The sequence below is a fragment of the Thalassophryne amazonica genome, chromosome 12 (assembly GCF_902500255.1).
Source record: "Thalassophryne amazonica chromosome 12, fThaAma1.1, whole genome shotgun sequence".
Taxonomy (NCBI): Eukaryota; Metazoa; Chordata; class Actinopteri; order Batrachoidiformes; family Batrachoididae; genus Thalassophryne; species Thalassophryne amazonica.
In genome coordinates, this window is record NC_047114.1 from 63,612,387 (window position 1) to 63,629,144 (window position 16,758).

The window sequence follows — 16,758 nt, forward strand, 5'->3', positions numbered from 1 at the left end:
CACCCCGCTGAAACAACCAGATCATTTTCAACATGAAGGCTTTGTTGATCCGGGACGTCGTCTGACTTTCACAAAAAGGCAGAAGGCGTGGACATCAGCACTTTTTCGGCACATTCCACTGTTACAGGAGATTTTTTCATGGAAAATGAAGCGGATGAATGCGCCACAGTGCCGCTTATGGCGCTGGACAAAACCACCTCCGTGTTGGTCTCTCAGGACGGCTTTCAGGTGGCTTTCAGACGGCTTCCGGTTGCTTTTCAGTCGTGTGAATATCCGAGAAATTGAGCATGAGCTGGACATGCCCCAACATGTCCTGTGAGGCTTCATCACAGCGTTGCTTTGCGCCATGTGGTTCCGGGGAACATGTCCCCGCGGTGAACACAGCTTTTCGGTGGTTTTCATGTCAACCTATAGTCCGTAAATTATACGGATTTGTCCGAGTTTCAGAGTCATACGGACGTACAAATAAAGTCGGATATTCAGGGTTTGGTCTTTAATAAACCATTTCTGCAGTGCGGCTCCACTTTGAAACCATGAACCATTGAAGCAATGCTTCGATCCAGTAGCTCGTTGGTTCTTTGATTCACTGCTCTTCAGAAACGGCAAGCCGCTTCTTAACCCCTCACAAAGCCATTAAAATATCGTCAGTCACTTTTGTGTGGATTAAAGTCACTAACTGGGACTCTTGTCTTGTTGCTGTCAAGAAACGAGAATCATCCTCCGTTCTGTTCACACAGCTCGAAACGCTGCGCGGCTGAGACAGAGTCCGGTCGGAATTAATAACTTCAAAATGAATCGCCGCTTTAAATAAAATGACACCTCTTTCCAAATGTAATACAGACAAGAAACTACAATCGACTAAAATGTTTTTTTTCCTCCCAAAATGAAACGTGCTGTATTTTCTTTTCAAATTACATCCTGAAGTGAAGCACAGCAGCTGTAAGCTCAGCTCAGATATATGGAAACACATTCATGCCAATGTCTGAAAGGAAATGCTTTTGATAAAAACTACAGATTTCACCAGATTTTCACCATGTAGAGTTCGTTATGTACAAAGTTTAAGGATCCAGTGACCGAATTCATATTTATTTACTTTAAGACTCAATAAAATGTTCAATTTCAATTCAATTTAATCGGCTTATAAAGTGCCAAATCACAACAAAATATATATATACTAAAACAAATACATCACAGTTGTACACATATCAAATTGTGGTATGTGTACAATTGTGACGTATTTCTTTTAGTACATTTAGTCATGGACATGAATATTGTTATTTTGATATGAAACAGGATAACAAATGACCTGCCAGTGGTTTTATGTTTGATTTCATTAGTGTGTTTCAGTTGAAATTTACATTTTCAAATTTATGCAATGTTCATTTACATTTTCAAATAAAACTGTGCTTTTAAGCGGCTTTTGAATTCATTTTTGGGTTTCACATATACCATGCGATTAATCATGATTAATCACAGAAAGTCACTGAGTTAATGCAATTAAGATTTTTTATGTTTGCCCACACCTAATTTAAAATTATATTATGTACTTACATTGAACTTACTAAATAAAATCACGCATGCACGCACTCATGCACTCATGCTTTTGATATATAGATGATTTACCACCCCCTGCTGGATTGCCGTTTGACTCCAGAATGTAAATAAAAGTACTACACATTTCACTCATGGTACCAACATGACACTTAAGTCACTCATGATAACAGCAACATAACATTTAACTAAACTGACTAAGCCAACTTAACTACAAAAACACAATAAATCAATAATACTAACAACACTGTTAAACTAACATGAGCAAAAATAACAACATTTAAAACCTCAAAACCCCAAACTCCCATGATGCATTGTAGCACAAGACCCATTGTTTACTGGTTAGCTAAAATCGTGAAATTCTCAAAAAATCAACTCTCAGCTTTCCGTTTTCGCATCATTCATCCTTGACCCAAAATACATAAGCATACCAAACAGCAATGGTCAGCTCTCCAAAGTAATTGTGTGATCGAAGCCATACACACGCATGCACACAGAGGCCACTTGGCTATTATAATATAGATATCTGAATTTTGCACAGCCTGCTTATTGTACAGTCTGATATCGTTGAAATAGAGAATGGCTTTTCTTTTATCAACATGAATGAAAAACATTTACCATCATCATTAAAACATTAAACATTTTATCTACAATTAAATATGTAGAGCAATATACCAAAAGGAGTAATTGCTGTCAAATAACCTCCAGGAAATGGCTGAGATATAAAATTTACAAGCAGCCACGGCAGGCCTTTACAATGTCTTGGAGCGGGACCCAGTCTGTTTAAAAATCTATTTGGACCCGTGCCTTGTGTCCTGGTCTCCCCTTAGCTCAGAAAAGAGCCCGACTGACAGACAGACCTATAAACAACCCGCTTTTATCTCCCTGAGAGGCCTGGCAACAAAAAGCCCAGCTGCCCAGCCATATTCTGCACCATCCCTCTGTTTTCCCTCTTTTATCTTTCCTGTCATCACCCCACCACGGTGAAGAGGAAAAGGAGGCACTAAGGTGTGTTTAACTGTCTCTGCTTTCTCTTTCCTGCTGCAGCTATACTGATGTTATTTTCTTTGTTTGGCACACAGGCTGACTGTTAACACATAGAACAGAGATATGAGCAATTTTGTTGACTGTTTTGATGACTTTTCATCCAGCATAATTGCGACAATCATCGCCTAAGCTAATAACGGGTCTCAGAATAGTGCAACACTCCATTTTTAAAAAGCACAACTGTGATCCAAATTACAGTATGTGACCATCACTGCTAACCCAGAGGACAACCAGCATCATTTTTGTTATTGTGCACTGTAAAAATGTTTCATGGTACAAATTAAATTAAAGAGCCTGTTCAACATAGGGGAAAAAAATAAGTTTTTACGTGTACTTGTTTTCAGAGTGCAAATGACCTTTTCTTAAATGACATCTTTAGTACGATGTCTGTTAGAAAAGTATTGGACCTTATTTTTTTTTCAAAACCCTGATGGTTTTGAATCAAGCCTGCTTGCGTGAGCCAACCTTGAACCTTCATGCACATGCGTGAATTTTTTCACGCCTGTCGGTTGCATCGTTTGCTGACAAGCAGCGTTTGTGTGAGGACGTGTGTAGTGCGCTCGTCGGATTTTCATTGCAAGGAAAATGACGGAACAAGTGGAGCAGTCCCGCATCAAATTTTTTCAGAAACTGAGCGACAGCCAGGTGGAAACCATTTGGAAGATTCAGACGACTTTCAGTGGCTGTTCAGTCGTGTGACTATCTGAGAAATTGCGGAAGACGTGGACATCATTTTTCGGAGTCCAGCATGTCCTGTGAGACTTCAACATGAAGGTGCTTTTGCTCCGTCAGCAGCGGCACGAATTTCGCTGCAACTCTTTTCATGGCCAAATCTTCACAATGGAATGTGCTGAAAAAGTGCTGATGTCTACCTCTTCTGCAATTTTTCGGATAGTCACACGACGGTCCCGCATCACCACAGCGCTCACTTTGGCAATGAGCTGGTCATTTCGGCATGTTGATGGTCGCCCGGAGTGCGGCTCGCTCTCCACCGTTGTGCGGCCATCTTTAAACTGGTTGTACCATGCCTACATCTGTGTGACGCCCAGAGCATGGTCACTGAAAGCTGTCTGACTCTTCTGAATGGTTTCCACCTGGCTGTAGCTCAGTTTCTGGCAAAATTTGATGCGGCGCTGCTCCAGTCGTTCCGTCATTTTCCTTGCAATGAAAATCCGCTGAGCGCACTACACACGACCTCACACAAATGCTGCTTGCCAGCAAATGACGCAATCGACAGGCATGAAAAAATTCACACATGCGCACGAAGGTTCAAGGTTGGCTCACGCAAGCAGGCTTGATTCAAATCCATCAGGTCTGATACTTTTCTAACAGACCTCATATATATATTATTTTTATGTTGTGATGTGGGACTCGGGATGTAGGACTGATTGTGTTCATAGTGATAAAAACGTTTGGACAAGATAGATAGATCAACCTAATTACTGTTTCTTGTTTTTTTACTTATTTTGTTATTACTTTTGTTTTGTTTTATTTATTTATTTATTTATACTGGTTCAAGTGTCACTTTCTTGGTGTACACATATTGCAGCCACAAAAAAATCACAATTATTATTCTAAAACAATGCTGCTAAGAGTGTCACAACATTTTGGGGATCACCATTTCACACAGCCTATTGTGCCCTACTAACACATTTTCCTGCAATAATTCCCTGAAAATATATAAAAAATATATAATTCATTTCAGCAACATTTGATAAAGGTGGCTAGAAGTAAGCGGATACTCACTCATCTTCAACTGCTTATCTGGAACCGGGTCACGGGGGCAACAGCTCCAGCAGGGGATTCTAAACTTCCCTTTCCCGGGCCACATTAACCAACTCTGACTGGGGGGGGACCCGAGGCATTCCCAGGCCACTGTGGAGATATAATCCCACCACCTCATCCTGGGTCTTCCCCAGAGTCTTCTTCCAGCTGGACATGCCTGGAACACCTCCATAGGGAGGCACCCAGGAGGCATCCTTACCAGATGCGTGAACCATCTCAGCTGGCTCCTTTCAACGTGAAGGAGCAGCGGCTCTACTCCGAGCTCCTCATGGATAGCCGAGCTTCTCACCTTATCTCTAAGGGAGACACCAGCCATCCCTCTGAGGAAACCTATATCAGCCGCTTGTACCCACAATCTAGTTCTTTCGGTCATGACCTAACTTTCATGACCACAGGTGAGCGCAGGAACAAACACGCTGTGATGGGAGCTCAAGAGAGTGACACGGGTTGGGCGGGTATGCGGGTGGTCTGGAGAAGTTCTGGTTAGGTGAAGGGAGAGGGTTAGAAATAGCAAAATAAAAAATATCGCATCACGAAAATATTAAAAACCAAGTTACCCGCTAAAGTGGGTCACATGATGATGTCATTGTGTTTGACCAATTACAGCGTGTTCTGGACAAACAGCCAAAGTAAGTCCTCCACCAGTCACGGGAGAATATCTACTGCCTAAACACAAACGTGGTTCAGTACGTGTTGGCTTTTAGGTTCCTAGTTTCTGCAGGCCAAAGACCAAAGAACTCATAGTTGACTATAGTAAAAAGCCAGGCCAGTATGTTCCCATCTCCTTTAATGGTCAAGTGGTGGAGTGGGTTCCCTCCTTTCCCTCGTTTACCTCGGTTCCCTCGTTTCTTAGGCACCACCATCCAACAGTCTTTATCATGGAATCTGAATACCAGCCTCATTATTTCTAAAACCCATCAAAGACTACACTTCCTCCGCCAGCTGAGGAAATTTGGGGTCAGTCAAGCAGGCATGACCCCCTTCAATCGTGCTACCATTGAAAGTGTGCTTACCTTCTCCATCCTGGTCTGGTATGGGAGTGCTACCAGCCAGGACAAACAACAGTTTGAGAGGATAGTAAACAGGGCCTCTAAAATCATTGGTTGTAGTCTACCTACCATAGCCTCACACTATAACACCAGGATTTCTAGGAAAGCTAGTAACATCACCTCTGACCCCTCTCATCCAGCACACTATCTAGTCACCCTCTTACCATCAGAGAAGAGGTACAGAAGCATTACATGTAAAACATCACGCTTTAGAGATAGTACCTATCCACAAGCTATTTGCCACCTGAACATGCACTAAGCACTTTATTGTTTACCTCATAACCATGGTCTATTTCTCTTTGCACTTTTTGCAGTACTGAACGTACTGCTGCTTGCTATTCTTTGTAACCATGCATTTTCCTATGTGTATTAGTGTTGTACTACTTGTTATTTATGTACCTTTCTGGCTTCTTGTATGTTGTGTTGCTGTTGTGGTGTGAGACAGGTGAGCATATCAAAGCACATTCCCATCAACTGTATTTTATTATATTGTTGAAATGGCTATAATAAACTTGAACTTGAATTTAACTTTTGATTGACATTTTTGTTTGATGATCATTATCTGATTTTCTTTACATCCCTGTCAAACACTATCCATCTTGTACACCACGTGTTCTTTTGTGTCGATGTAACACCATAATGTCTCAGTGCTCTCTTCATTTTTGGGAACCTCTGCAACAACACAGTGTGATCACGATTTCCTGACACCTACCTCCATCTTGTTGAGGGACACCCAACAGTCTGAGGGGAAGTCCTGCAGCATGGGAACCAGGAACTGGAGGCAGCCATCCCAGTGGCAAAGCAGCAGCATCATGCCAATCAGATTGATGATCCGCATCACTGCACTGGCCAGGTCATAGGTCATATGAAAGATCTGAAGAAAAACAAGTTTAAATTGTGCTGAGAGCAGCTGTGATAAAGAACAATAACAGAGGTCAACGTCTTTTATGTGGTTTTCATAACTTTGTCATATGATCCCGAACATGCACTCTGGAATCTTTTGAGCACTTGAACAAGTTTTATTAATGACAGATTCCCATCAGTCTAAAATCGAACGCAGCAGGAGCAGAGAAGGCAGTTGGTACATGACATCAATCAGCTTTAACACACGCATAGAACACACGCAAGCCGGCAGGCACACCAGTGCACTAATGACACAGACGTGCAAACATGCACTTACATTACACATAATACACAGACTCAAATCCACAGGGTGATGGACAGGGACCGTTATGATCTTGAACAAGTGATAGTCCCTGTTGTCTCACACATCAATCATTCTCAAACAAATTTCTTCAACAAGCCACTCCTTGTAGCTGCTTAAATATCTCAGTGATTACCTCTGCCCAACATGGGTAAGGATGACAGGATGCCAGCATGTACATTCACTCATCACTTCCATTCCATTTAGTGTATTTACACAGCACCAAGTCACAACAAGACTCATCCCAAGGTGCTCACCCACTTTACCCACCCCGTGAGCAAACACACTGACAACAGTTAGAAGGAAACCTATTCCCTTAGGCATTTTTTTTATTCCAGGAAGAAACCTCAAGCAGACCAGATTTAGTGGGGTGACCATCTGCTTTGGTCATAAAAAAAACTCAATTAAATTATTTTATTTACTCTCACTCACTCATCTTCAACCACCTATCCGGTCACGGGGGCAACAGCTCCAGCAGAGGAGCACAAATTTCCCTTTCTTGGGCCACATTAACTACCTCTGACTGGGTGATACCGAGGTGTTCCCAGGCCAGTGAGGGGAAATAATCCCTCCACCTAATCCTGGGTCATCCCCCGGGGTCTCCTCCCAGCTAGACATGCCAGGAAAACCTCCCTGGTTCTGGCATCCTTACCAGATGGCCAAGCCACCTCAGCTGGCTCCTTTCAATGCAAAGGAGCAGTGGCTCTACTTTGAGCCCATCACGAATGGCTGAGCTTCTCACCTTATCTCTAAGGGAGACACCAGCCACCCTCCTAAGGAAACCCATTTCCTCAGGAACACGTGATCTAGTTCTTTTGGTCAGGACCCAAACCTCATGACCATAGGTGAGAGCAGGAATGAAAATTGGCCAAAAGGTTGAGAGCTTCGCCTTTTGGCTCAGCTCCATTTTTGTCACAACAGTACGATAGAGCGAATGCAACACTATCCCTGTTGCGCCGATTCTCCGGCCAACCTCACACTCCATTGTCCCCTCACTCATGAACAAGACCCTGAGACACTTGTACTCCTTCACTTAGGACGAGACCTCATTCCCTCCCCGGAGTAGACAATTCATCAGTTTCCTTGGCTGCGAACCGAATCAGTGAGTGTTGGAGGTCAAAGGTCAATGAGCCCAACAGGACCACATCATCTGCAAATGGAAGTGATGAAACCCTGATGCCCACCAGACTAACTGGTAGTGCTCCACCTCCCGCCCAAGCTCTGGCTCCTTCCCCCACAGCGAGGTGACGTTCCACACCCCCAGAGCTAGCCTCTGCTGCACAGGTTTGGTCCATTGAGGAAATTGGCTTTCACTGCCACCCAAGGGACAATGCAACTGACCCCAGCGGTACCCCCTGCAGGTGTTGACCCCACAGGGTGGAGATGGAAGTCCATGTTGCCTTTTTAGGCTGTGCCCGACCGGGCTCCATGACAAACCTGGACACCAGGTGCTCGCAGACAGGCCTTCCGTCTAGGCGTGGTTCCAGATGGGGGCCCCGGCTTCCTCCTGGCCGGGTCACATTTCCTCTTCCTTGTTTATTCATGGGGTCATTGTGAAGCATTCTTAGTCTAGTCCCATGCCTGAGACCAGTTTGCCATGGGAAACCCTACCAGCAGCACGAAGGCTCCAGACAACAGAGCTCTCAGTTTCACAGGGGCACAAAAACCTCTCCACCATGATAAGGGGATGGTTCCCAGAGAGGAACCAGCACCTTATTTATATAGCACCAAATCACAACAACATTGCTCAAGGCACTTCACACAGGTAATATCAAACCTTACCAACCCCTCTGAGCAAGCACACAGATGATAGTGGTAAGGAAAAAACTCTCTCTGAAATTTTTGAGGAAGAAACCTCAAGCAAACCACACTCGGGGGGCGGGGGGGGGGTGACCCACTGCTCGGGCCATTCTAACAATTACATTACATTACATTACATTACAGAAAAAAAAAACAGAAAAACAGAGTCCATTATTGAGATATCAACTGTTCATCTTGGTGCTTCGTCTCTGTCTCCAGGTCTTGACTAGGTAGGGCATCCTGAGGTCAGTCCAGCACTCTAGGGTGCAGGGCCAGCATAAAGTGCTTGTCAGTGCCTCAGACAGAGAGAAAGAGAATAGAATCAGTCAGCTGGAAATAACTGCACCTAAGGCATTACTTCACCAGCAGTAATTCAACAGGGAAGTACGACCCCCAGAATTTAGATGTAGTGACGCTGGACCTATTCTATTACTAATAATATGAATTAAAAGGAGAGGAAGTATAATTCCATATACACCATTATGCTAGTCATACAATAAAGATGTGTATTTTGTCTGGACTTGAATGTCTTTATGGAAACTGAATACTTTATGTCTGTAGGCAGATCATTCCACAAGACAGGCATATGAAGGCTCTGTGGCCTGCTGACTTTTTTAACCTTCAAGACACAAAGCAGTTCTGCGTCCTAAGAATGCAGAGCATGGGCCGATATGTAGGGTGTAATTAGGTCAGCTAGATAAGGAAGGCATTAGTCCATGAATAATTTTGTAAATTAGTAACAGAAGCTTAAAATCAGACCTCAAATGCATGACTCAGAGTCTCTGCATCAGTCACAGACAGGATGGGACGAATCCTCGTAATGCTACAAAAGTGGAAGAAAGTAGTCTTAGTGATTTCTCTAATGTGTAGGACAAAGGACAATGTGGGATCAAAAATCATCCCAAAATGCCTCACTTTGTTAGTGTGATGTATGACGCACAAGTCTAGGTTAAGTGTTAGCTGGTCAAACTGGTGTCTATGTTTCACTGGACCAATGACCATCATTTCAGTCTCCTCCAAATTGAAAAATAAGAAATTGCTGGACATTGAACTTTTCACTGAAGCAAGGCAATCCTCTCTCTTTATATGTATGGGATTACAAGCAGTTATCAGTATGTCCACCTGAGTATCATCAGTGTAACAGTGAAAAGTAATCCCATAATGCCCAAGGGGTGCCATATAATGGGAGAAAAGCAGGGGGCCTACGGTGCACCCCTGTGGAACCCCGTATTTCATGGGAACAAGGTTTGAGGTGACATTATTGTACAGGACACAGTGAGAGTGACTGGTTAGGTAGGATGTCAACCATACAAGGGCATTCCCAGCAATCCCAAGGTGATTCTCCAGCCTATTGAGTAGTATACGATGATTGAACATAGCACTAAGATCTAACAGTAGTAGAAGAGTAATGGTGTCTGATTCCACTGCAAGCAGAAGATCATTTACCACTTTGGTAAGAGCTGTCTCCCTGGAAGGGTGCATTCAAAGTGCAGACTGTAATAGCTCAAAAAGGTTATTATCAGTAAGGTGATCCACCAGTTTTTGTGAAACCACTTTTTCAAGACTTTTAGAGCAAAACAATAGGTTTGCTATTAGTCTATATTTTTTTGATAGACTGGGGTCAAGGTTAGATTTCTTAAGTATTGATTTAATCACTATAAAACATTTACAGTGCATCCAAGTATCCACAGCGCTTCATTTTTTTTCCACATTTTGTTATGTTACAGCCTTATTCCAAAATGGAGTAAATTAATTTTTTTTCCTGAAAATTCTACTCACAACACCCCATAATGAAACAAGGTTTTTCAAATTTTGTCAAATTAAAAATAAAAAACTAATAAATCACATGTACATAATAATAATAACCTTTATTTAACCAGATAAATTCTCATTGAGATTGAGACCTCTTTTGCAAGGGTGACCTGGCCAAGAAAGGCAGGAGCACACGTCATAATAGACAGGTTAGCATCATCACATAAGTATCACATAAGTATTCACACCCTTTGCTCAATACTTTGCTGATGCACTTTTGGCAGCAAATACAGCCTCATCTCTTCATGAATATGATGCCACAAGCTTGGCACATCTATCTTTTGGCAGTTTTGCATTTTTCTTTCTAGCACCTCTCAAGCTCCATCAAGTTGGATGGGAAGCATCGGTGCACAACCATATTCAAATCTCTCCAGAGACGTTCAATTAGATTCAGGTCTGGGCTCTGGCTGGGCTACTAAAGGACGTTCACAGAGTTGTCCTGAATCCACTTCTTTGATATCTTGGCTGTGTGCTTAGGGTCATTGTCCTGCTGTAAGATGAACCGTAACCCCAGTCTGGGGTCAAAAGCGTTCTGCAGCAGGTTTTCATCCAGGATGTCTCTGTACATTTCTGCATTCATCTTTCCCTCATTCCTGACTAATCTCCCAGTTCCTGCCGCTGAAAAACATCCCCACAGCATGATGTTACCACCACCATGCTTCACTGTAAGGATGGTGCCTGTTTTCCTCCAAACATGATGCCTGTCATTCACACCAAAGCATTCAATCTTTGTCTTGTCAGACCAGAGAATTTTGTTTCTCATGGTCTGAGAGTCCTTCAGGTGCCTTTTGGAAAACTCCAGGTAGGCTGCCATGTACCTTTTACTAAGGAGTGGCTTCATTCTACCATACAGGCCTGAGTGGTGGATTGCTGCAGAGATGAAGTCTTTCTGGAAGCTTTTCCTCTCTCCACAGAATAAATGCTATGGTTAGGGGTCCGGATGGGACCGGACCATTACAGGTGATTGACTTAAACACTGGGAGCAAGGAACAGAACTGGTTGTGAACAAAAAGATATTTATTTACGATAAACAAGTGAACAATACTGTGCTGGTTAGACAGTCTGCTGAACTTGTAGGGGTGAAACATGTGGGAGCTGCAGTGCACACATGGACAGACTTGGGAGTCTGAGAGCAAGCAAGAATCCTGGAGTGTAAGGTTCTGGAGCCAGCGCCAGGTGGGAGGCACAGAGCTGAATATAGGAACTAGGAGAACAGAGGAGAGGAGAGGTGAGTGACTGCACTCACAACAGTGAAGCCCCCAACAACAGACAGTTCACAGAAGGCTCAAAACAGGAATGTTCACAGTTCTGGAAATAATGTTCACAGTCTAAGAAATAAGGTTTGCTGTTCAGGAATCGTTCACAGTTCATGAGTTATCTTCAGAGGTCAGGTGCATCTTGTGATGCAGTTCCAATTAAGCAGGACTTGACTTTAGAAACGACTTGGAAAGTTCTTATTAGTGGTTCAATATCAGCGTTCATACAGTTCTAGAAAAACAGTTCTTGGAAATAGTTCTTGGTGCTAGTTCTTGGAACAGCTCTTAGAGACAGTTCTTGGAAATAGTTCTTGGTACTAGTTCTTGGAATAGTTCTTGGAGACAGTTCTTAGTCATGCACAGTCATGGACAGGAGCTGCGTGAGAGAAGAATCTCGCAGAACCTGAAGGAACTTAACTGAAGCATGGCAGAGCTACGTGCTCTATAGCTGAGAGCTGTGGTGCAGATAGTCGTGGAGCCATGAGCATTTGTGACATAGAAGCTGTGCAGGAGTGTGTCTGTAAACACTGAGCTCTAATACAGGAATTAGAGTTGGCCAAGTAACCATGAAACAAGCTGCGGAAAGCTCTGATCAGAGCGCATGGAAGTGGCAGGACAGATGAGGTCATGGTCATGAAATCTCAGTGAAGCTCTGGGAAGCTCCTGGAAGAATCAGGCCTCAAGAAAAATGAACTGGCTTCATGGCATAGAAAACAAAGAATCTGGCAAAGACTGAGTGTAAAACCGGGATTTAAGTATCCCGCTCCTGATGAGCCACTGTTAAGCTTCAGGTGCAATGAGATGATGAGTTACAGGTGTTCCTCAGCTCTGCAGCGCGCCACCTGTGGGAAAAAAACAGACAAACTACACACAAGGTTAAAAAGGGTAAAGGACCAGGGCAGACCATGACAAGAATGCTGGAGCTCTGACAGAGTGACCATCGGGTTCCTGACAAAGACCCTTCTCCCCCGATTGCTCAGTTTAGACAGGTGGAAGAGTCCTGGTGGATCTAAACTTCTTCCATTTTCGAATGACGGAGGCCACTGTGCTCATTGGGACCTTCAAAGCAGCAGAAATGTTTCTGTACCTTCCCCAGATTTGTGCCTCAAGACAAACCTGTCTCGGAGGTCTACAGACAATTCCTTTGACTTCATGCTTGGTTTGTACTCTGACATGCACTGTCAACTGCGAGACCTTATATGAAGACAGGTGTGTGTCTTTCCAAATCATGCCCAGTCAACTGAATTTACCCCAGGTGGACTCCAGTTAAACTGTAGAAATATCTCAAGGATGATCAGTGGAAGCAGGATGAACCTGAGCTCAATTTTGAGCTTCATGGGAAAGGCTGTGAATAATTATGTACATGTGATTTCTTAGTTTATTGTTTTATTTTTAATATATTTGCAACAATCTAAAAAAAATTTTTTTCACATTGTCATTATGGGATATTGTGTGTAGAATTTTGAGGCAAAAATGAATTTCATGCATTTTGGAATAAAACTGCAACATTTAAAAAAAGTGAATCGCTGTGAACGGTTTCCAGATGCACTGTAGTAAGAGATTTCACATTTAGTGACAGGTTAATAATTTCCAGTAAGTAGGCCCAAGTGTAGGCCACAGGTCCTGAAACAGTTTTGTCAGTATGCAGTAAAAAAAAAAAAATACAGGTTTGCATTTCGCAGACGTTATAAGCACACCCAGCGACATAGTATGAAATTCAGTAAATCTCTGTGATGTATCAGTGATGGCACCCACATCAGTAACAGTGTGCAGTGGTGGGACTAAAACATGCTGTGATATATTTGACCTAATGTAATCTATTGTCTTTTCAAAGTAATCTGAGAAATCTTGAGTGGTAAATGGAGATTGACTTCTAGGTGGTTGTCCTTGAACAAGTGTTGCCACAGTGTCAAACAGAAACTTTGAATGATGCTTGTTTTTGTTTATCAAATCAGAGTAATGGGGCCATTTTGCAATCAATAGGATGTGCTTATAGTCCAGAACAGCATTGCACCACACAAGGTGGAATGTTTCTAGTTTTGAAATACGCCATTTTCATGCTAGACCTCTAGACTTAAGCTTGAGGCCACATAAATGATCATTGAACCAAGGCGCGTATGGGTTTTTTTTTTTTTGGGGGGGGGGGGGGGGCGTGGTTTTAGTGTAGGTGGAGTGATTGTGTCCAATGTGCTTTTGAGTGCTGAATTTAAAAAGAAAAGCACAACAAAGCACAACAAGGCACAAACAGGCATGACATGCAGACAAAGAATATTGCAGCTACAAAACTATATATCCCAAAAATATATGTCTCAAATGACAACCAAGATATGAAGAGTGGAATCCAAGTAAAATGGTGTACAATTAGTGAGCCCATGTTTCACCCTATCACAGTTTTTGTCAAGCACATGATGCTCTGTTAACCCATAGACACACTTCAGAGCTCAAATAGCTCTCATATTGACCATGGATGGATGGATGGATGGATGGATGGATGGATGGATGGATGGATGGATGGATGGATGGATGGATGGATGGATGGATGGATGGATGGATGGATGGATGGATGGATGGATGGATGGATGGATGGATGGATGGATGCCTCAGATGTGCCACCAATCAGCAGGGACTTCCAACAGACTTTATTAGCTATACCTTCCTAGTGCTGGTTTGGCTTCAGAGCACATTTGTGCCATTTGAATGTCACAGCAGAAATCAAGACTAATGAAACAAGGCAATCTTATACTGTTGAATTTTGGTAAACCCATACTCACTATAGCCCCAGTTTGCTGTTGTGTGGCACCCGGTGTGGTCTTCCTCTGTTGTAGTCCCAGCCCAGTCTCACGTTTTTTTTTTTTTTTGTTTTTTTTGTTTGTTTTTCATGCTCCCGTGACGAAATTACGACAGAGTTTTAGGGCCACATTGAATTTCTTTTCTTTTTTTTTTCTTTTTTTTTTTTTTTGGACATCGAGAATAAAGTCGTAATTTTACGAGAAAAAAGTCATAATATTACAAGAAAATAATCAAAATATTATATTATGACTTTATTCTCGTAATATGACTTTATTCTCGTAAAATTATGAATTTATTCTCATAAAATTACGACTTTGTGCTTTAATGAACAGATGAACAGGTGTACCTAATGAAGTAGCTGGTGAGTGTATGTCCTTTGTGCTTTGTAAATCCATCCAATATCACAGGCTGGTGTGATAACTACTAAAATGCTTCAAAGACATGGGTCAGTGCCCTACTGAGGACCCTTCTCATTTATATAGCCTTCTAATCTACAGAATTCTTCAAAAATAGATCAGCTGTGATTCTCAGGACTATGAATGAAGGAGAAATGGGTCACTTCTTGCTCAGTGCAGCTGCAGAGGAAGCATTATTTTGTGATGGCAGTGATGAGGAACGAGACTAGACATGAATCACATGTGCTGATCTTTCCAAATGCCACTTTAACCTTTTCATAATTGTCACTGTCATCTTGAATTAATCTGTAATCAGCAAATTATAGTAATTTGCAAAATATTTCTATTGAGGGCGGAATTCAAATCACAGGAGCACAGTGACATTGAGATGGCTGATGGTGGTGTTCAGCACCTTGGACAGCACCCACAAAACACACTACTAAATGCAGAAAATGCTTATAAATACAAAAAATCACCTGCATCAATTCAATAACAGGTAGTTGCATTAAAAAAAAATCTTGCAAATTTTAAAAAGCTTGCAAACATTGAGAATACAAACAATCTACAGCACATGTAACAATTTAAATTGATAATGTGTCTGCTGCAAATTCAGACAAAACACACAAACACAGAGATGCTTTGCAAAGTTTTACAACTTAATGAATGTACTAAAAACAGAAACAGCAGTTTCTGCCCAGAGGACTATAAATGACTTCATTGCATTGTAAATAAAAATAGTAAAACCTAACAATATAACTAGTTAAGAGTAAAATTAGCAATAAAGCAAACTTAGTTCTGCCAACCTGGTAAAGAGTAGCACAACTGAACAGTTAAAAACCTGAGGCAAAAACTGCTGTTTGTGTTGTGTTGTTGTGTGTTGTTTGTGTTGTTACTACTTCTGTTGTGATGTGAAGCTGTGTACAGCCTTTCTGTGTTTGGGTGCACTGTGTAAATTTGCAGCAGACAAATCACATTTAATCAGATTCAACTGTTGCAAGAAGTGCAGGTTTTTATTTTTTGTTATCTGTGGTTGAAAGCATATATTTTTTTTCAACTTGCAAGACATTTTTTGATGCAGCTGCCTGTTGTTGACTTGATGTAGGGTTTATTTTTTAACTGTTTTGTACTTTTGCTGGTGTTGTCTCGATCTAGAAGGGTCGTGGCTCCTACTGGCTACAGTAGCATGCATTCCTTCATTCTCCATGCATGCCAAGTAATCACTTCCCATTGTGGATCATTATGTGTCCATGTGTGTGTGTGGGTGGGGGGAGCGTGTGCGTGCATGCACATCGCATCATATCTTCAAAAATGCAATTATCCAAAGGTCAAGTGAGTAGCCGAGGCCCACTGTGCTGCTCACCACTGCAAAATGCCAACATCAGGTTACTAATGCAGGCATAAAGGAAAAGTCGAGTGATCTTGTGACATTGTTGGTCCTGCTGCTTCCCGAGCTAGTGGCTATGATTTAACAACAGAGTCCAAGAAGAGGTTCAAAAAACTAAGTAGCAAATTGCTCTTAGATTAGGACAGGCATATGAAAATGGCACTCTCACAGCTCAAAGACATTTATCAGGAATGACATGACTGTTTGAAAGACTATCAACATGCAAGGACAGCTGCCAAGACAGCATTTTATTCTAATTTGATCAATGCCAACAGGTATAATTTAAAATTTTTATTTGAAACTGTTGTGACTCTTACTAAATCAAATCAAATCAAATCAATTTTATTTATATAGCGCCAAATCACAACAAACAGTTGCCCCAAGGTGCTTTATATTGTAAGGCAAAGCCATACAATAATTACGGAAAAACCCCAACGGTCAAAATGACCCCCTGTGAGCAAGCACTTGGTGACAGTGGGAAAGAAAAACTCCCTTTTAACAGGAAGAAACCTCCAGCAGAACCAGGCTCAGGGAGGGGCAGTCTTCTGCTGGGACTGGTTGGGGCTGAGGGAGAGAACCAGGAAAAAGACATGCTGTGGAGGGGAGCAGAGATCAATCACTAATGATTAAATGCAGAGTGGTGCATACAGAGCAAAAAGAGAAAGAAACACTCAGTGCATCATGG

The 16,758-nt window shown here is 42.2% G+C and overlaps 1 protein-coding gene across 1 annotated transcript in view; it reads right to left on the reverse strand.

Moving 5' to 3' along the window:
- Positions 1-16,758, reverse strand: part of LOC117521976 (potassium/sodium hyperpolarization-activated cyclic nucleotide-gated channel 2-like) — a 130,771-nt gene that overhangs the window by 80,012 nt on the left and 34,001 nt on the right. The window contains exon 3 of the mRNA XM_034183339.1: positions 6,145-6,306. Within this exon, the coding sequence (XP_034039230.1) occupies positions 6,145-6,306 (162 nt within the window). The remainder of the gene's footprint in view (positions 1-6,144; positions 6,307-16,758) is intronic.